This window comes from Coturnix japonica, chromosome 5, assembly GCF_001577835.2.
Source record: "Coturnix japonica isolate 7356 chromosome 5, Coturnix japonica 2.1, whole genome shotgun sequence".
NCBI lineage: Eukaryota > Metazoa > Chordata > Aves > Galliformes > Phasianidae > Coturnix > Coturnix japonica.
In genome coordinates this window covers 4,057,425-4,078,866 of record NC_029520.1, presented here as the reverse complement: position 1 = coordinate 4,078,866, position 21,442 = coordinate 4,057,425, and the positions used below count along the sequence as shown (strand labels likewise).

General features: G+C 40.0%; 1 protein-coding gene across 12 annotated transcripts in view; it reads left to right on the top strand.

Moving 5' to 3' along the window:
• The window catches only part of KIAA1549L (KIAA1549 like), a 99,835-nt gene that overhangs the window by 32,032 nt on the left and 46,361 nt on the right, over positions 1-21,442 (top strand). For 8 of the 12 annotated variants that reach the window (XR_001555377.2, XR_004307315.1, XR_004307314.1 and 5 more), the window contains exons 2-10: positions 1,760-5,491; positions 6,848-6,960; positions 8,660-8,879; positions 9,492-9,625; positions 10,005-10,167; positions 12,639-12,698; positions 13,939-14,090; positions 15,266-15,437; positions 18,043-18,206. Coding sequence is in view for 8 of the 12 variants with exons in the window: in XM_015863511.2 (XP_015718997.1) it covers positions 1,760-5,491; positions 6,848-6,960; positions 8,660-8,879; positions 9,492-9,625; positions 10,005-10,167; positions 12,639-12,698; positions 13,939-14,090; positions 15,266-15,437; positions 18,043-18,206 (4,910 nt within the window). In the remaining 4 variants the exon portion in view is untranslated. The remainder of the gene's footprint in view (positions 1-1,759; positions 5,492-6,847; positions 6,961-8,659; positions 8,880-9,491; positions 9,626-10,004; positions 10,168-12,638; positions 12,699-13,938; positions 14,091-15,265; positions 15,438-18,042; positions 18,207-21,442) is intronic. The other 4 variants (XM_015863514.2, XM_015863513.2, XM_032444757.1 and 1 more) reach the window with 4 other exon arrangements.

Sequence of the window (21,442 nt, the reverse complement as noted above, 5' to 3'; positions counted from 1 at the left end):
AACAGGAAAACTGTCAGGTGATTTGGGGTTGGAAGAAACAGGAGCAGAAGGACTAGAATCAAATGGTGGTTACAGGGCGTCTTTATTTGGTGCTTAATTCTCTTTGCTATTTAAGCTTTCCTTTCTTCCTTGTCAAAACATGGTAACATCAGCTTAGCACTTTTTCAGGTTTATAGTGTTTCTCTGCTCATCATCGTTCTCATTAGACAAAAGTGAGAAGTAAAACATGAGGAATTATGTGGATGCTGTTGGGGTTGATGCTGACATACTTTGCTGTTTCAGAAAGTACAAAAACACTGACTCATTTAACTGTCCTGTAGGACTCTCATTTGCGAAGTGGTAGATAAGTCTTCTGTGAAGGCTTTGCATTTGATTTCAGGGCAGCCTTTCAGTTTGCAGGTGAAACAAGACCATCTGGGTTGTAACAGATCCGGTAATGGCGACTTTGTTGGCTGAGGTGACCTACAGAAATTCAAACTGCATCTTGCACAGAGCTTGATCTTTGAAAAGCATGTAATTTAGTTTTTAATATCAAACGTCTGTATGAATCCGTTTTATCCACTTGTTATACACATGATGGGTGGTGAAGTACAAGAAAGAAAAGCATCTTAAACTAGATTATGGTGACCTATTTTCCACCTGAACAGTTCTCTGCTGCTGGCTTCATTTTGTACAGGGTTATCCCCTCTGATTCTGTTGGCTTTGGTGGCTGGAAATGAAGTCAGGCCTGTTTCATAACCTCATATTTCAAGGTTTGTCTCTGTTTGGTCTTCCATGCCATTATGCTGGAGATATCCATATAGTTATGGAGGAGCTTGGCACCCTGTATCTGTGTGCTACAGCTGGCTTTGTATCATGCCTCTGCTCAGCTGGTGTGAGTGGACATAGCTTGGTGCAGGACCAAGTGCCAGCATTGGGTTTTGATCAATTATCTTGGCTGGGGGAGAAGGGAAGAACTGAAATTTTACTCGTGGTTGAATCTTAATCTTTAAATTAGTAAGAATGTGAGATTTTCCCAACCTATGATTTTAGAACTATAATCATTTTGAGAAGACAAAGACTAGGAACATCATGGTGTTGAATGTAGAACGAACTGCTTTATTAAATGATGTGTTGTACATCTGCACATATCAAAAAAGGAACTTAATTTCCTAATTTTGTTTTGGATCTTACCCCCATTTCCTCACGTTCATCCATGTTCTATTTTCTTCCTTTTGTGTCTATAATTACATGCATTATTAGAATTGGCAAGATGAGCACCTCCAGATGCATCCTACAGGAATTCAGCCAATGCTGACTCTATTCCCACATTAGATGACATGCTAAATCAGTGAAGCTTGATTGTCAAAATCCATTCCCTTTCTACTGTGCTTCTAAGCCCATCTTGTCACATGTTTTGACACAGGGTGGCTGATGATAAGCTCAAAAATTGACCCAGACTTAACACATTAAAAGAAACCTCCTTGAACCATCCTAGTTAAAAGCAGTATTTTGTAATAGTGCTGTTCTAGTACTATGGAAAACTAGTCTTATTCTTCTGTTAAATGACACAACTTGACGGGTTTGTAATTGTCATCTTGAGCCTTCCACTGTTCTTTTTGTTTTGTTTTTTAACTTTCTTCAGATATTTGTTCCTTGAATGCAAAAATCAGTACTTCTAGTAAGCATAATGCATTTTGTGCTGTACTTTCTTGCAACCAGATAACAACAACTTTGCCTATTGCAGAACTTCATATCCATTTTATTCATTATTTTTCAGGTATCAGGCAACAGCTCTTCAACATTGCTCCTTCTACAGAATCTTTTCCTAACTGGAGAACTACCCTATCACCAACACGGCCTTCCACAGAAACTAAGACTTCCTCAGTAGCTGATATTTCTATGGGACAGACTTTGGAGAATGCAAACTTGCTTCAGATGATAAAAACAACACTGACTGGCACACGTACAAGAACTTTGGATCAAACAAACCTGTCTCCCACCCTTTATCAAGGCAGTGGAAATAGTGCATCCCAAGAACCTGCTGAAGTTTCTGCTGAGTCACCCCTGAGGTTGTCATCTCAAGATGCAGATGAAACAGCTGGGGAATCAGGTTTGCCTCAACTCGGTATGTTTGCCACATTACCCACTATACCATCAGTGACACATTTGAGTACAGCTGTGCCATTTCAGCTAACACCATTAGAAACACCTTCCATTTCAAAAGAAAGCACATCAGGACCTGACATGCTTGCTGCTGTTCCATCTCCATCATTTTCTTCATTGGCAATACAATCACCTCATACCATTAACTTTTCTAAATCAGCTGTACTGGCCTTCAAAGTACCTCTGTCTGCAGAGCCTGAAAGTTCCTTCAACACAGATTCGACCAGCTCTCAGGTTAGTGAAAGCAGAAATAGTCCCTTAAGTGTGGTCAATGATATAAATTCCAGTATGGTGAATCAAAGAGAGGGTCCTGAGTTGTTGATGGACACCATGTCTTTCAATCTCTCTGGATCAACAGTGCATTTCACAAATAGAGTGGGAAAAGAGTTTCCTTCAGGAAGGACCTCCTTTTTATATGAATACTCTTATACTCCTGTGCCAAAGATATTGCATCAGTTTTCCATGCCTGTAACTTCCAGGAGCGTGTTACGGTTACTGAATGAAGGTATGCATAATGTATCTTCTACTGGAGTGAAACCCAACAGTCAGCCATTTAAGCCACTCTTGATTGGCAGAAATAATGATGGTACTCCTCCGTCATCACCAGTTTTTCAGAGTAAAGCAGAGGTTCCAGCATTATTCTTCCATCCTGTGGGTACTCCACATAAAATCCCTCAGATGAGTCATCATCAGTCTTCCACGGCACTTACTAATTGCACTACAGTCTCTACCACTGCACCTTTTGTGTCATCAGCTTCTGAGAGCCTGGCTGAGGTCTCCAGCTCAACAGAGAGCATGTCTTCCTTTTTGTTGCCAAAATCATTTATTCCAGATGCAAAGCACGCTCACAATGCGGCGCTGCCAGTACCAGCATTTAGAAGGGAAACAGATTTTCTCTTTAGAAATGCAACACGCTCCTCTTCAACAAGCACAATGTCTCCTTTGCTAACTGAGACAAATGAGACCTCTGCTAGGGTAGCACTCACAAACAGTCCAAGCGCAGTGACAGGCAACAAGGGTATTTTGCAAATCCCTTTGACTGTTTTCTCACAGCACTCCATGGTGTTTCTGAACCAGGCTTTGGCAGAAGACCTTGCTAGTGGAGCTCATGAAACAAATGGCATGCTGTTGCCTACTGCTTCTGCACATATTGTCCCATATTCTGATGGCTCTCCTGTGACAAGAACAACTCAAGATGCGATGACAAGATGGGTGACAGCAAAAATATCCACAGACTTTAATCCTAATTTTATTCTGCCTTTTGGCTCTCAGGTTTCCAGAGTTTCTCCAGATATCCATGTCAGTAAACCCTTCAAAGAGTTAAAGCTATCAGGAACTGCTTTGGGAACAGGAATGGCTGCTCCTGGTCTTGCTGTGTTTACAGGACTTTCAGATCCTGAGCTTGCTGTCACAAATACATTTGCTACTACTAGTATCTCTGGGACTGCACGTTTTCCACCTTTTGATGCAGAAAGAACTACAGATGAACAGAGAAGTAATAAACCCACTGTTGTAACCCCACATGCAGACCATTCACCTCCAAGAACCTTAACTCAGTCTCATTTTACCTCTAGTCAGACTTCATATTCAGGTGATACAGAGCAGCTTGTCTCTGTTGTGCCTCTAGCATGGACTACTCTGCCATCCTTTGTTTCCATGACAACAGTGAGAGACAACCACGGCTCAGGTTTCTCTGGGATTTCAAGTGCAGCCTCTGAAAGCAATTTAGCTCCAATCAACGCTCCCAAACTCTCTGTTCCACCTTCTGCACAGACCAATGCAGTGCCGTTGTCCTTAGCTGACACTAGCATTTCTCTGGTTAAAAATTCTGTAGAAACAGCAGTAAGAGAAGTTCCTCTGAGTACTTCTACATCAGCAACTGAGTATCATTCAATATATTCAGTAGTTTCAGATCTGCAAAAGAAAATGAGAACAAACGATCAGCCGCTTTTCTTTTCCCCTTCTGTGGAGTACACACATGCAATACCAAGTCAAAATGTTTCCCGTTTACCTTTCGCTGGAGTGAATTTAGGCAGCTTTCCAGCATTTGTTATAGATGGGTTTGCATTGAAAACATCTCCTGTCCTGTATCCGTCCCTTGCTACTGTGGTTCCTGCCAGCCTGCAGGAAAAGAATGGAAACACAGCTGAAAATGGTACTAATTTCTTCACCACTGGGAACATTAATATCAGTGCACAGCGTGAAGCACCACTCCATTTACATGTCCCTCATGTTAATGATGCAGGTGTTGGAAAGACGACTTTACTGGCAAAGACCTTTAACACAACACCAACGTTTGCTTTTCAGCTCCCTGACAACTTGTCTCTTTCAGCCAGCTATGAAACTGGTGCTGCACACAATGGACTGCCAAGCAAGCCTTCTGTTTCTATTACTAAGCCTTTTAGCTCAGCTCTCTTACATAGTTCTGTTAAAGAAGAAGATATTGGTTCTGGAAATTTGGAGTTTATTGATAGCCAATTAGAGTCCTCTGGTTATTTGGTCACGGCTGATAAAAATCCAGCTACGTTAAGTGTGGAGGAGTGGGACACAAGTGGTACAAGGCAGAGTCTAGATCCCACTAGTATATCTAATAAAACCACTGAGGGCATGCCTTTGCAGACCCCTTCCATCAGTGCTCTGCAGTCAGTCATCATAACTTCTATCCATCCATTACCAACACAGCTAACTTCTGCTTTTTTTTCAACAACCAACTTTACCCATTCTGTCATTACAGTGTTATCTGGAGTGTCTTCTGGTGCAATACCTACGGTAGGAACTTCAGAAGCAAAACCACTAACAAGAAAATCATCTCCAGCTTCACCAGTGCCAGCTTCTTCCTTCATGTCGCTAGGCACTGAAAACACACCTTTGCCATCTGTGATGGCTTTAAACACTCCGGTACTGACTCTAACAAAAAATAACACTGCCACAAAATTGACCTCAGTTCTAAGTTCAGTAGGTGCACATACAGATCTTCCTTTTGCAACAAGAAACACGGCTGCGTCACCTGTGGATGTGACAGCTATGTTTATAACTTCTAAAAGTAGCACTGTCATGGCTTCCACATTTGCACCCACAGCACATGTACCAAGGCAGATAAAAACAACAGTCACAGACAGCCAGAAATTCCCAAGCTCAGAAATCACCAAAACATCAACCCCATATCCACTGACAATTACAGCGGCTTTGACATCTATTACAGCATCAGCGAAAGCAACTAGGCTTCCCCCTACTCGAGTGGAAAACACTTCTGCTCCTTCAGAAACAACAGCAGCAGCTTTTGCTAATATGACTGCAGCTCCTCCTCTGGATTGTCGGCTCTCCTGGAACCTTATGGTTAAAACGGGTATGTGGAACTATTGAATTTGCTGAAAGGTGAGGGCACCTGGGGTGAATCCAAAATGTACTTAACTGTGAAAGAACAGGGACTGGTGATTTGTTAAGGGACTAGGCTACTGCATTAGTGTACTGGGTACATAAAGGTACAGTTGTTAGGAAGGAATGGCACTGACTATTTTTGTCACTCAAATTTTACAAAGAATGTTTTAAATGGAACAAGATTGGGTGTGCTGAAGTTCATCTGGTCAGTGCAGGGATCTAGCAGAACCACCTAAGTGGAGGCACAGCCACGTTGTCGTGATGGCATGGTTTCTCCTTGGCAAAGGGGTCTGTGTTACTGAAGTAGATAGTATAGTAACCTCAGTCTTTTGCCCTCTTTACCTATAAAAACTGGATGAAGTATTCATATGAATGCCTAAATCTATCATTAAAGATTCACTTGAATATAACTTCTAGTGTGTAAAGTTGCACATCTCAAAATGAGAGAATTTTGAGCTCTCTGCATGAACAGAACACCATCTTATAGCTCTGAGTGTTTTTTTGAAGACTGCTGTTCCATAACTTTAACAGCCCTAAATTAAATAGGTCTGGAGAGAACTCTTGCCCAGGCTTCCTATGAACTCCTTATGATAGCACAGGGCAGCACCAGCAAATGTGCATATCAGGAAGAATTCAGAAAGAAGAATCAAAAAAGGATTTATGAGCATATATAATCTTGGGTGATACTGAGGGACAGTGAAATAATTGGTTTTTGTAGCTGCTAAATATTTATACACTAGCATAATGAATAGAATGATTATTGCTGAAGATAGAAGTAGCATGTATGCAATATGACTAAAAATGTGTCAATGTAGCAATAGAAATCAGCAAATTATAAGAGAAAAAGAAAAATCTACTGAAAATGTTAGTAAACGAAGTGTATAGTTGGTAAATTGCAAGCAGTTTTAGCAGTGGAATAACTCGTTTCTTTGTTTAGCTCTGGCTGTGAAGGAATGATGTGGTTGTCCTTTATGGGAGCCTTCTTGTGTAGCAGCAGCCCTGTCCTCTGGGGCGGCTGCAGCAGTCAATCCACAGGTGACCAAACATTATCGTACCTCTTTCAGAAAGGCAGCATTGCAAAGTGTTGTTGCTAAAGAAATCACAAGGGTTCGACTGTGCCTTGGAGTAGTGGGTTATTGTCACCAGAAGAGTGGTGACCGTGGGGACACTGCTGAGCCCCAGCAGTTCTTAGTCCCATTGGAGCTGCTGCAAGTTGTAGATGGCTTCTGCAATCTCCACCAGCCTATCCCAACACAAAAGAACTGAAAATAGAAGCAACAGAATGTTAATGCCTAACTAACATGTAGCTTTTGCCACATTGCAGTTCTGTTTCTGAACACAAGGAGGATGATGATCAGCAAAGCCTTCAAGGAGAGTGTGACAAAAGGACTTAACCAGGCACTGAGACAAGCTTTCAATCAAAATGTCAGCACTCAGGTAAGCACTCCTGAATTGTCTGTGTGAAGAGAAATAATAAACATTTGTAACTAAGTGGCTCTTGTGTTAGTGGCTGCAGTGTTACTATAAGCTGCAGGCTTGGGCATATTTATTCCCATTTAGATGCTTCTTATTACCAAGGAGCACCTGGTGATATTGTTTATCCTATCAGCACTTATATCTTATTCCATCTCTTTTCCAGTATGTGATTGCAAACAAATTCACAGGTTTGTGTTGCCTGTTGGCTTTACGCATCTGTGTGACTTGGCTGTGTTGAAGATAAGTAGCAGATATCTTTGTGGAGGGGTAGGTAGTAAGAGGAAGTTGGGCCAGGTAGTGACAGGTATTCAGTGTTGGTTGATGGGACTCTGTTCACCCCTCCTGGTTGCTTCCTCACCCATACCTAAAACATCAGTGTCTCCAGATTAGTTCTGACACGTGGGCAGTTATGTATACTTGGTTTTGGGTCTTGGAGCGAGATGATTTCTTAACTCTGGTATTGTCTTTTTTGATGCAAATTCAAATCAGACTGATTAAAAGTTCTGCCTGGCTGCAGCTTTATGTTGAAGTAGTGGCTCTGAATGCAGAATGCCTCTTAAAGAGGAGCACCGAGCCTTTCTTATGGAAAGCAGACATAGATGACACAGAATCACAGAATGACCCGGGTTGGAAGGGACCTCAAGGATCATGTAGTTCCAACCTCCCTGCCTGGCAGGGTCACCAAACATACACATTTACTAGATCAGGTTGCCCATGGCTCCGTCCAACCTGGCCTTGAACACCTCCAAGGACGGGGCATCCACAACCTCCCTGGGCAGCCTGTTCCAGGGCCTAACCACTCTCCTAATAAAGAACTTCCCCCTAACATCCAACCTAAATCTTCTCTCTTTTAACTTAAAACCATTTCCCTGTGTCCTGCTATTGTCAGATACTGACACCTGCTCTGGGCTCTGAAAACACGAGGACCATTCAAAAATCTTTGTCATTTTATTTGGAAAAATTGAAGAGAAATACAACTTTCTTTTAGGTATATTCTGAAAAACTGCAACAGAAGTTTCTTCCTTTACGGCAGTGCTGCTGTTCTTAGCCTTGATCAATTGCAAAAGCAGAGCTAGTAAATGAGATGTCATTGCTGTCAGTCCATTCCCATTGAAAACTGAGTGTCTGACAAGTTCAGTTCCACAGGGATGAAAATCCTGAGCAGGGAGAGAGCATGTTTTGCTGGGAATAAGTGGGGGAGCCATGCTCATCACCTTCTAGCTAACCTGCATGAAATTCTGCAGCTGAGTGTTAGAGGTTGCTGGGGTACTGTTCTATAGAACACACGTTTCTACTCCTGTATGGCACTTAGTGTTGAGCCTGATGCTGTTAAATGGGGTATGCTCATCAAGGAAGGTGAAAGAAGTAATTCTGCTCAAAATAGAGAGCGTATCCTTTTACCTATATGTGAATGAAGCCTCGACCTATATTGGAGATATGTGAGTTGTCATGGCAATGCAATACTCCTTCAAAGGATATAATGTGTTGCATGGGCTGGAACTAAAGGTCCCCAAGCAGTTCTGTGATTCCCATGTCAGGTGTGGTGCTAGTCTTGTATAGATGGGAGCCCTGCAAGTGAGCCATATTCAGAATGAGATGTCTCATCAAATAGGGGTTTCATTTGCAACCAAAATGTTAAAGGTTTCCCTGTGTTCTTTAGGTGGAAATCTTGGAGCAGTCAAGTAACATCACAGTTGGTTACTATGTTACACGAGGGAGACTGGTTTTTATTCCAGCTGCTGTAATTGAAAGACTAATTGCCTATGGGATTAGCAATGCCACAGCAGACTTAAAGCAACACATACTAAGTCTTCAATCCATCGTGGCCCTGGCAATGCCATGGAAGCCTCTTCCTGCATACCACCTCCAGCTGAAGACAGGTGAGTGATGGCCTGCATAGGCTGACAGTTGTGTGTTTTGTTAGAGGTCCTGCGCAGAGGGGTGATGCTCGTCCTTCCCTCTGCTTTCTTGCTTCCTTCCTGGTCTCCAGTGCAGCACCACAACAAGAAACAGCAAGACCGCCTGTGCTTTGATTTCATCTGCATTGTGACAGTGCCTTCAGTGTCAGCAGGACTGCTGGTAGTTTGGGAAGAATGCTGCCTTCCTGAATCACTGCCTCAGCTCTGTAAAACAACAGTTTCAATTGTAAAGAGGCTCCTTAAATGTTCTTATGTATTTATGTATGAGTGCATGAAATATATATTCCCAGCACAAGCAGAATGAGAATCAATATTAGAATTTATTGTACCTTCTAAAAGCTGATTGCTTGCAAGATTTTAGAGAGTAACTTCTGTTTCAGTGTGAACCTCACCACCCAGTTTTGAGTAAACGTGCATGCAGTGCCCTGGTCTAACCATTTTATGCATCAGTACAATGCTTAAAAGGCATAAAATCATCTTACATGGCACTGTTTTTGCCTGCAGTTGGGCATCACAAAGGTTACATTACTAGGTATGTTTTGTCTTCACACAAATGCACTGTTCCTTTTCCAGAGCTGCAGTTTGTGAGTCAAACAGATAATATACAGTCATGCAAGTTTGTTCAGACGATGGAGCAAAGGTTACAGAGAGCTTTTCAAGATGCCGAAAGAAAGGTCTGGAACACCAGCAACAATCTAACAGTGCAGGTACTGCACTGCCTGCTTTGCCAGTGCTTGTTGCTAAAGTTTCTGGGTTATCATTTGTTATGTGTATACTTGTATTTCCATATAATATATTTCAACTAAATGCTTTTGGCAGCCAATATGGCAGTAAGTTTATGCTTTCCTCTGAAATAGTTTTGTTTATTGGAGGTAAACTTATAAATACAAGACTTATAGAAAAACTACTGTTTTGAAATTCAAATGGAGATGAAGTGTAAGGTATTCTTCCAGCTTTATATTTCTACTGAATATTCAGGCACCTTTTCTGCCTTCTCCTGTAATTCTGTACGTGCTTTATTTTTTTGTTATTATTTCTTACTGAGCTGAAATGAGACCACACGTTATTTCTTTACTTCTTTTTCAGATTCTGAATACCTCCAAAGTCTCTCAAGCTGTCACTCTGTTTTATGTAGTCAACAACCAAAGCACAACTTTAAATGGCACTATTTCCAGCAATCTTCTTAATCAACTGTCAGCAGAGCTGGTGGGTTTCTATCTAACCTACCCACCTCTCACCATTGCAGAGTGTAAGTATGCGCTTCTCAACACACACCTGTAGGATCAACCACCACCAAGCCTTTAGATTGCAAACAGCTTCGGTTTGAAGCTCACAGATTATAGGTTATTTTGATGATAACTTTGTGTTGTTTTTTGTGATGTGTCAGTAATTCACTTGCACTTCCCCAGTATGAAGAATCAGAGGTACAAAGAGCTAGATGAAGTTGTATCATACAGCCTGTATGGTATATATGATCTCTGACTTTGTGAATTTCTCTAGAAAGAATAAAGGGATAGAACATTTCATCATGTGGATTTCTGTTTAATCTGCTTTGTAAAATCAGTCTGTGTAGTTAAGCTTGCTGTAGTGACAGGTTATCTATGCACTGGAAGTGAAAGTAAATAAACCTGATTAGGTACATTTGTGCATGGCAATGGTACCTGGTTAAGTAAGGGCATGTCTCTGCTTATCTCAGCTTTAGGTAAAGTGTCTTCATGCAATACTTACTGAATTTGATCTGCTGTGTCCAAATACCCCTAAAGTTCAGATTAAGCTTTTGGTAGCCATGGAGTTATTGATAATGCTGTAACATTGCCAGAGTAGTTTGTAACTTTTCATTTTGCAAGCACTGAGGTGATTGGATGTGTGAGAGTAGAGCCAAATGTATTTATGATCAGAATACTCAACTGAATAGATTTGTAGCTTCAAATAAGGTTAATAAGGTCTTTGTTTATTTTATGATTCTGAGAAGAACTAGAACCAGAATAATGGAAAGTGAGCTCTGGGGAAAGGTGCAAGTTACTTGTTTGGGTTGTTTGTAAACAAGATATACTTGCCAATGGTAGTCACTCCTGCAGGTCTTCATCAGGTACTTTCCCAACGAACAAGTGTGTGGTATATGTGATCCCTCTCCAGAGCGAGGAGGGTGGGAATCACAGCTAACTCTGGTGATCATGCAGATGTTTGAAAAAGGAACGTATGTTAATCTTGAGGCATTACCTATTCACATCAGATATTTGCAACCTGATGACTAGGTGAAAATGCCTGGTGATGAGTTTTGCTGCTGCGAAAGATGAAGTTTTAATTTAAATCAGGCTTTGCACTACTTGGTGCTTTTTACAAAAGGCAATGCAGGCGTATGCTTGATAGTCAGCAGTTGTAGAAGACATTTGTCATGAAGGAGGAGTCTCATGTGGTATTGCAGTTCTCTGCCAGTCCTCAAATGTGATGAACTGACCCAACTGAGTCTTTAGCAAGTGCTCCTTTAACAAGTAATGGCTTATATTTCATTCTGGAGTTCTTGGTTTTATTCCCAGCACAGCAGGTATACAGCAAATGTGTGATCTTAATGTGCACATAGTATTTATGGCTTCAGACTGATGGCACGTGTTGTGAGAATGTTTGCTTTGAAAAGTGTTCTATGCTTATTCATGTGGTGGTGCAGTGGTTTCAGTTTATCAGACAAATGTTGCTGTCACTTTCAGAGCACGCTGTTTCCCCCTGGACTCTGGCAGCTCCTCCAGAACCCTCACAGTCTGTCATGGAAATGGGCAGCTCAGGACATACAGTGAAATTTCCTTTCAGAAACAGTTACTGTGCACGATCAGATATTGTACAGTGTTTACTAATTCAAACCACAGTGGAGTTTAAAAATCAAGGTAACTTAATAGTGGTGTATCGATGTGGAAAGCACAGAGATATTTCCTGGAAGAAGTTCCAAATAATAATGCTTTCCACCTTGCATAAATTGACTGAGGAAAAGCTGACGTGTGTAAAGAATTAGCAACGTGTTAAACTTCACAGCCTAATGCACTTTTGAGATGCAAAACACAACAAAAACATCAAAACGGCAAACATCAGTTCATCACAGCCGTAAGTGCATGTGGTAGTAATACCTTAAATGCTGCACTGTGGGTTGTGATTCCAGTGTGCCGGTACCCAGCTCTGAATCATTTTCACTGTTTAGTTAGTCTCATTTGTAGTCTATGTGGATCTGTGTTCTGGTTAATGGATGCTGACAGTTGTGTATTTTAATTAATAATATTTGACAATGTGCTTTGTCTTAAGTAAGGACTGAGTCACAGAATGACCATGGAAAGTTTTCTTATATTCCTGGAGGATTGATCATGTAGAGAAAGCAGCAGAGATGTATACAACATGGAGATATACATATCATATATCATCTTTAGTAACAGTTAATCCTTGGCTTTACCCACAGAAAGTGTACCGGCAAATATTATGGCAGCATGAGATTTGTTTTATATTGTGCAGCAGCACCTACACGGTTTAGATTTCGTGTCCTTTTTCAGACGGATGGGAAACTGTAATCCTGAATTTTATGTCTCTAGATCTTCTTCCTTGGTTGAGCAGTCATGTAACTACTTTTGTGAAAAAGCTGGAGATCAATCTTATTTATTGATGTGTGGCTGTGTTGTTCAGGCACATAAAATGTGTGAGATATTGGAATATTATGAAATCATTTCTACTTTTGTTTTAAAGCTTTGGAATATCCAAACCTTGATGTCTCAGAGTCAACTAGAGACTACTGGGTGATCACAGGTACTTTTTTAAATCTCCTTCTGTCTTCTGTGCAATTGAGAGAACAACTTTTAGTACTCAATTATAGTAACACATTGGTACAGTAATTTTATATAAAAATAAGTGGTTTCCCACTGAACGCTTCCATTGCATTCAGCTGGACAAATGTATCCGAAGTTACTCTTGGACGTGACTGTGATTTGTCATCTTGGCAGCCAAAGCTTGCCTCAAAATTTATGTCATTTTGGTTTTAAGTGTTTATAAGAGCAGCTGTTTTCAGAATTTAAACACAGTTGTTGGGACTTGGGTTTAAATTTGAAATCAAAAGAGGCTTGCTGATGAAACCCAGGAAGAAAAAACAGGTGATCTATTAAGCCCGGGGAAGTGTCTTAGAGTCTTCTGACTGAGTCTGGGAACTTCTGCATTTTACACCTGAAGCTTTAAGTGCATAATTTTCTGTTTATAGAAAAAAAAGGTCATTTCACTGGTATCAGGCTTCTCTTCAGGCATGTCCTGACTTTACAAGTAAGCAGGAGAAGAGACCCTTTTTCCAATATCTTTGAGTCAGTAGATCCCAAAGCCTTCTTATCAGCGTGTCTGTAGCTGGAATGGTTTAATGCTCAGGGGAGTGAAGGAAAAGGTGCCTGATGTGAAATGGCTTAAATTCTGTAATCTCCTTCTAGTATCCAGTGTGACTTGGTGCCTGTTATGTCTACACCTAATTTCCAGGTTAAAATCACCCTCTGAAGTGCTAGTTGTCCATTAATGATCCTTTTTCTTTTTTTTGCTCTTGTGCACTAACTGTGGTGGAATACTGTTGGTCTTACAATGGAAATAGTGTTTTCAGAAAACAAAGGAAAAAGCTCCTAATGATGTTCCCAGATGAATTTTTAAGTAACACTGAAAAATCATACATAGTTATGAACAAAATGAGCATGCTGTATCACTTAATTGAACTCTGTGTAATTTTAGCGTATATTTTACTTTACATTCATTAGCATTTAGGAAATATCTATTCAGTGATAAATGCTCCCAAATATAAATATTTTTAAACAATTGTGTAGAGCTTCAACTTCAGATTTCAAAACTGCTGGGTAAAAAAAACCCTGCTGTTTGCCTAACAGGAGCATCTGGCTGTTCCTTTGATAAGCATAAAGCCAGACAGGTCCCAAACTGGTTTTCACTGACCTCTACACTGGAGATTATGGATTAGATGCTTTTCTGAGTCTGTGCTGATGTGTGGTTTTCCCCATTCCTGCAGTTATACAAGGGGTTGATATTGCATTACTGGGACTGAACAATCAGAGCTTTGCAAGACTAATGGAGCAGCGCTTGGCCCCGCTGTTCATGATGTCCCATCAACAAGGAAGACGCTTTAAACGTGCCACCACTGTGGGCAGCTACACTGTACAGGTGAGCAGTACAACATCAGTTACACCTAAATGTGCTCTGTGGAGATTTTGGTCTGGATGCATGCTGCCTGAATGTGTGGGGAGAGCTCTTTAACAGTGCTGAGCTTTCCTATCTGTTTTCACAAGCACCCAAGGAGCGTGTGTAATATGCATGGTATTAATAATGGGTTCCTTTTGCTGAAGTCAGCCATGTTTTCATGTCTCTCATATTCTAGAAGTTATCACTAGATATTCAGTTTTAACAAATATTTTGTCTTTTGGTTGCTGAGAAGATTAATACAATACACATATTTTAGCATGAAGTCATCTGTTCCACATAATGAGTAGTTCTAATTTTTGTTCTCAACTGTGGAAAAAAAGTGTTTCTTAGCTCTTCCACCATTGGAATAACTCAGTAAGGGTAGAATTGTTCCTTTTTGTTGAAAAGATGTATGAGGCAGTCCTTCTACAAGGTTAGTCATAGAATCGTATGTCCACAGATCACATTGTGAGGTAAACATTTGAGCCCTGAGTAATTTATTAATCATCTTTCTACTACATGACAATATTTACCATTCATTTAGTTGGAACATTCCTACTTTGCTTTCTCACTAATTCAGCCAAATGATGGTAGTTGCCGGGTATTCAAAGAGAAAGTCTTTTCCAAAATCCATGACAAGTTCTTGTTTTTATCCTTCAGCTTTGTGTTATTGTTCAAGAATTGCTTGTTGAGAAACATGAAAACAAATGCCCACTTTTTTTTCCTGAATAAAACTGAGAAAGCACAGTTAGCCTGGCACCAAAAATAATGAATGTGGCAGTAAAATGTGAGGCAAATTTTCAGCTGTAATGTGTCAGTAGCATGGTTTTCAACAGTAGGTTTTTAAGAATTCCCTTTTTACAGGGGACTGTGTTGTCCAAGCATTTGAACCTCTCTTTTTTTACTGCATGCCTTTCCTTTGCATTAGGATTATGTTTAAGGATTTTCATGAAGGCAATCATTCCTCACTAATCCTAATAGTCTGTAGCGTAGAGGGGAAACTCTGCTCCTCTTCTAATATTTGCCTGCAGCTTATACTTATATCAGATCTGACAATCCGCATGCACTGCCTTCACGTAACTTCTTGCTGGTTTTGTAATGACATGATATAAATATGGCTTATTTCTCTTTCTCTCATTTTCTCATTTTTCTGAAAGATGGTAAAAATACAACGAATTCCAGGACCCAAGGAGCCAGCTGAACTGACATACTATACCTTATACAATGGGAAACCTTTGCTGGGCACGGCAGCTGCCAAAATTTTGAGTACTGTTGACTCCCAGCGAATGGCCCTGACACTGGGTTATGTGATTCAAGTTCAAGCTGATCGTAAGAGTCCTTTTCAAATTTCTCTCTGTTAATCTCTCTCTTCTTTTTTCCTTTTTAATGACTGCTTAATGTATGAATTGATGCCTTCAACTAATTGAATCTCTCAATTGTCTCAGGTGTTGGTCCAGGTGGAATTAAACTTACAGAGCAGATTTCCATTCTGGATCTCCTTTTTGGTTAAACAGCATATAAAATGGGACTTTCTGGGGCCATCACTTCAGCCATCTCTCTGCCTGAAGGAGCAGTAATTCTGAAATAATTACAAGTATTACAAGGATAGGAAAAGAAGGAGCTAGTATAATAAGTAATTGATGTATCGTCCAAATCCATATGATTGAGTTAGAAGGCTGAAGTATGGTATAATTTCCAGGGAATGTTCTCTATACTGTACCTGATCCTCGATTTGTCTGTTATTGACTTTTATGGGATTAAAATTGCAGATTTCCATTCCTAACTCCATAAAGCCTAGCATTTAAAATCTAAACTACTTTGTTTTCAGTGAGAATGTTTAGTGGCTTTGTTTATGCTGAAGCAGCCGTAGAGAACGTATGGCAGCTTTATGACTCCATGGAGTCACTTATATGGTTGTTTAGGTAATTATATGACAGCTGCTACAGATGATCTAACTTTGTACTTCTATGATCTGCTAAGGTGACTTTATTCAACTATAGATTTTCAGAAAAGTTAAGCATGCATACAATATTGTAAAGAAATTGTACAGAAGTGGAAATGCTGACCTTGGGTAACCGAGATTCCAAAGCCAGAGTGCTTAAAATGTAGGAGGTAGAACTATCTTTATACTTTATGAAGGAAAGAAATCAATTTGTCTCGTTTTAGACACAGTGTTTATAGTCAGCCTCTATGTTCCCAAAGAAAATATTTCATGTGCATTTCACTTCTACTCGTAATTTCTGCTGCAGCAGATTGAGAGGTTCTGCACCAGAATGCAGTAAGAAAACACATCTACCCTCAGGAGTTCATGGTCTGGTCAGGCAGATGAGTAATAACAAAGAAGTTCCTGCTTCATAGATGAGGGACTGAGTTATAGCAAAACAAAAGCTTGCTTCAAAATCCACTAAAATCCTGTTGAATTTGCATAAGCAACGGAATGACTTATTGATGATATCATTGAAGCTAGTAACTGAATTTGGGATCTAAAACCAGGACTCCTAAATGTTAGTCCTGTTTGTCATAATGTCATTGTTTATTATGCGTCCTCTGCAGATAATAGTCGTATTTCTTCAATAATTTTCTGCTCACAGAATTAACATGATTATTTTCTGATAAAATTCAGATTCTCCTTCCTTCCCCACAGCCCTTTCATTCCTTTTCATTTATTAATTTAGACTTATACAAGTTCATTGAGAAGCGAACCTTGAAAGGTCACTTAATCCTATGGTTCAGCTTGATTTTCTGGAGCATCTGTAAGCATACAGTTATTATCAGGTACATAATGGTGCTATCCCTGCTCAGCCTAGCAAACTGCATTGGTGTTGCGAGGAGGTGGGGAAATGCAGTGAAAATAAGCTCAGTCTTTGAACACACTTTCAGCTGGCTTTCATAACTGCTGCAGAGCCAGAGCATTATGGTGTGCATTCAGTCTGATCCTGAAAGACGCTGTGTGCCTCTGACAAGCTAATAAGCTCAATGACATTTGAAAGCATTAGTCCCCAAAGAAATAGAAAAGGCTATTTTACATTGATATATTCACAATTGCCTATCCATGCCAGCAAACAGTGGCAAAGAAAAATAAATAGAGAAAGTGTGTTGAAGTCCACAAAATATTTTCACTGAAGGAAAATGCAAAATCGTAAGGAGATTATCTGGTGTTTTTTCAAGAGAGAAATGCAATGATAACAGGTTTATGTAACAGGAGGCTCTCTGATGTGAGTATGAGTTCAGCATGCATACTAAAAGACTTTACTCTGGTGAAATGGAATCTAAAAGCATTTAAGTACTACTCTATTTCTGAAACGGATCTTTTTCCTCGTGCCATTATTAATATATCTGCAGAGAGCTCTTTCCGTCCTTACCAATTCTCCTTCAGAAATGATGGATTAATTTTGATCTTAACTATGACAATATATTCCTAGAGCACAAGAGAAGCATTTTGTTATTGCCCTGCTGGTGTCAGTAATGACTGTTAGCACGCTTAGCTTCATTGTCTTTGAAAAAGCTGAGCCAATTTGCTCTTGTAGAGCTATTAAGTCTGTACTACTGGGCATGAACTCTGTGTATACTTTCAGCACATATACTATCTTCCTGTAAGCTGGTTGTGTTTTGAAAAGTAAAGGATGTATTACTTAAATGTCTCCTCTAAAAAAGAATATTAATTTTCCTAATTCTGTAAATGAATATTTGAGTGATATCTAACGTCATCTAGCGTGGCTTGGGAGCTGATGACAGCTTTTGCTGCTGGATATGTGGATCGAATGGTGTTACTGATTCTTTTATTTATACTTAAGAAATATAAAGGATAAATAGGTACTAGCACTCCTTTTATACTAATCATTATCTGGAGGCAGCTGAAGGCACTATTAGAAGCAGTTTGCACCTTTAATTTATACAGTGAAACTTACCAATGTTGGTTTGCAATTTTCTGTAGCTGTGGTGAAGAACCCACCAAACAACCTGTGGATCATTGCAGCGGTACTGGCTCCCATTGCTGTGGTTACAGTTATCATCATTATCATTACAGCAGTTCTGTGCAGAAAAAACAAGAATGACTTCAAACCAGATACCATGATGAACCTGCCTCAAAGAGCTAAAGTGAGTGGCTGATCTGCAAGTCCAAGACATATCTTTGCTTTCTGAAGTTCTTTGATTCTCTGCTAGATGTAATTGAAGGATTCCTCAGTTTCTTGATGCAACAGACAGCAGGATTATTGTGGTTTCAGCTTTGCTGAGAACTGTAGATTGGGGTGAGAGCTGAAAGTGTGATGCATATGACAGGTTCTTTCTCCTCATCTTCGCACAGCTGCAGATGGGTACAGCTGGTGTCAGCTGTATAAAAAATGATACATAAAGGACATTTTTGTGTCATTTCCAATATGCTTATGTATTTATTACCAAAGTAGTGTTAAGGACTAGATCTGGAAATTTGAAACAAGTAATATTCAAACACACAAAAAAATTAATATCACTGCAATATCTCCTAATGTCTCACTGAAATGTCTAAAATACAGACTGTGCTTTATTAGAGGTCTGCTGTGAATATTATGCACATCTTAATTCCTATTTGTAATCTCAGGTCCCAGCTGAAGTACAAAAGGAGACTAATTTGTACATTGTTCTGAGCTGTCGTTACTGGGTACATTACAGCTGAGTGAAGTTACTATTTAATAAAGAGACTGCTGGTTGGAGCTGCAATAGAAAAAGAGCTAATTTTTATGTTCCACAGTTATCACTACAGAAAGAAAAAGAATTTTGCGTTTTGACTTTTCTCTAAGAAGGAAGATTTAATAAGGCTAATGAGGTAAAGGTAATCAGGTGGAAACCTGTTCCCTCAGTCTGCATTTTACACCAGCAGTCAGCGTGATCACACAGGAGTTGGATCTGCAGAACAAAACAATTGGTGCTGAGCTGCCAGCATCCATCCTTTGCTCATTTCGAGTGATTTGCTCACATTGGTAACTTCAGTGCAACAGGCTGGCTGGCTTGTGGAGTACATTTCCTATTTTTCTTTAATCTGAAAGAAGGTTTGTGATCCCTGAGATTGTGGTACAGTGTGAATCAACGTATGGCCAGTGGAGGTAACTTGGAGATTTACTACAAAGGTGTGCTCCTGAGCCAAACTACAGTGCAAGTATAGAATCTTCTTCAGTTCATTTTTGTTATATTTTGTCACTCAAAATATAATTTAGTTCATTAAATAGAAAGTGATTCTTTTTGGAATGAAAGCTAAATTGATTTGTGCTTAGTTACACAAAGGTGGTTCCATCAGAAAGGTTCAGCCGGATCTAGCTTAGGGTATACAATGGTATATTGACCATAAAGGATAAATCCAGCAGTAGGATGGAAACGGTCTGCTTGTTGTCTTTCCTGATTACAGTATCCTTACTTAAAATAAGACTAGGGAATGTATTTCACTAAGATAATGTTATAAGATCATTTTGAAAGGGACAGTTTCATTGTTATTTTTAGTTCCAGCATTAGTGACCTCAGGAGTAGCAGTATCTGCCTAAACTGTAGTTTCCTGCAGTTTGGCAATACAAGTAGCTGATGGTGTCATGTCTACATCATATTTTGAATGAATATATAGGAAGAAATTCTTTACTGTGAGGGAGGTGAGACACTGGCACAGGTTACCCAGAGGTTGTGGATGCTCCCTCCCTGGAAGCACTCAAGACCAGGCTGGGTGGGGCTGTGAGCAACCTATTCTAGTGAGAGGTATCCCTTCCTATAGCAGGGGATTAGAAGTACATGATCTTAAAGGTCTCATCCAACCCAAGCCATTCTGTAATTCTGTATGATATTTCATTGCTTAGAAAAGTACCTGAGACTGCTTGATTAATGCTGCATCTGATCTGATAAGTGTGGTCGCAGCAGAGTGATTTTTAATTTAAGGATCAGCTTTAATGTTTTGTTTATGCAGGCCTGAGATTTGCTTCTGTATCACTGGAATGTTTTTGGTACCTTTTGAATATGAGGAGAATGTCATGGGATGCATAACAGCCTTGGGTTTCAGCTGTTGTTTTTGAACTGTGCTCCCTTGTACCAAGGGAGCTGGCAGAGCAGAGCAGCCTGTTCATCGCTGCAGTCCTCCTGCTGCCGTGAGCAGTGGGATGCTGCAGCTCTTCACTGAGCAGAGCTGCCTGCCACAGCCCTTCAGGGACTCACTCGTCCCATGTCAGCGGGTAGGATGCCTGAACACAGCATGGAGGGGAAATGAAACGCCCAGCTTAAATATCCTTCTGCAGAGTGGGGTACGATGTAACAGCGGGATTGCTGCATCTGCCTGGTAATTTAGGAATGACTTTGTTGTTCTCACAGACTGACGGCTAAATAAGTAGGGTTTAAAAAATGACCTTTCTTGTACTGTATATTTTATAGTGTCTTAGGGATTGTGTTGTGTTTTTGTTGCCGTTTTGAATTGGCTGAGGAGCCAGTGACATCAGGACTAAGTTGCAGGGAAGTAGCAATGTTACCTTCTTTTTTTCCTCAGCTTTTTAAAAGTTTAAAAAAAAAAAAGTTAAAGAATTAAAAGAAGAAAAAAATAATTAAAAAAAAAAAAACAAAGGTAAAATTCTATACGGAATTTATCTTAATGTTCTTGAAATGCTGCTTCTGTTCTGAGATGCTGTTTTTCCTTTCAGGTTTTGGGCAGATGTTAGCATTTACCTCTCTTGCTTCTGAATTCACAGCATGCTTTTCCAAAGGCTGTAAACTGAAATCTTTCTTTTATGCATGATGGTATAAGCTTGCATGTAAACAGAGATCAGATCTGCTGTCTAAGACCCACCAGCGAAAACAAGTAATGTAGGCCATGAGAAAACAGCCACTATAAATTTGGTAAAGGGCATGGAAAAAAGAAACCGGAGACACTGTCTGTGTTTGTGGTTATATATGCAGAAGGAGAGATTAACCACCCTTTCTTCTCTTCGTTTTCTCTTTTGTTCTTTACTTAAATATCAATGCCTCTTTCATAATCACTTTGAAGAAAAATGTCCCAGTGACAGTTCTCCATGTTCATTCTACCCTTTTCCAGGCAATGTAATTTAATCATCTAATCATGTCTTATTTCAAAAACAATATTCAAATCTCCCTCCATCGGTCTCTCTGAGTACTGTGGCCATATTGGACACCTATGCTTTCTGTGCCTTAGCACTGCCTGATCGTGATTCAGCCTTGCCAGTTCCCTTCAGGGGTGGTAAAGCCATCTGTTCCTGTGGACTTTCTCAGAGCAGGGTTCCAAGATCAAATTTTATTTAACGCAATATGTCTGCTGATGAGGATGGCTTTTTCAGCTCTTCCTTAATGCAATTTGCTACCAGACATGGTGGTAA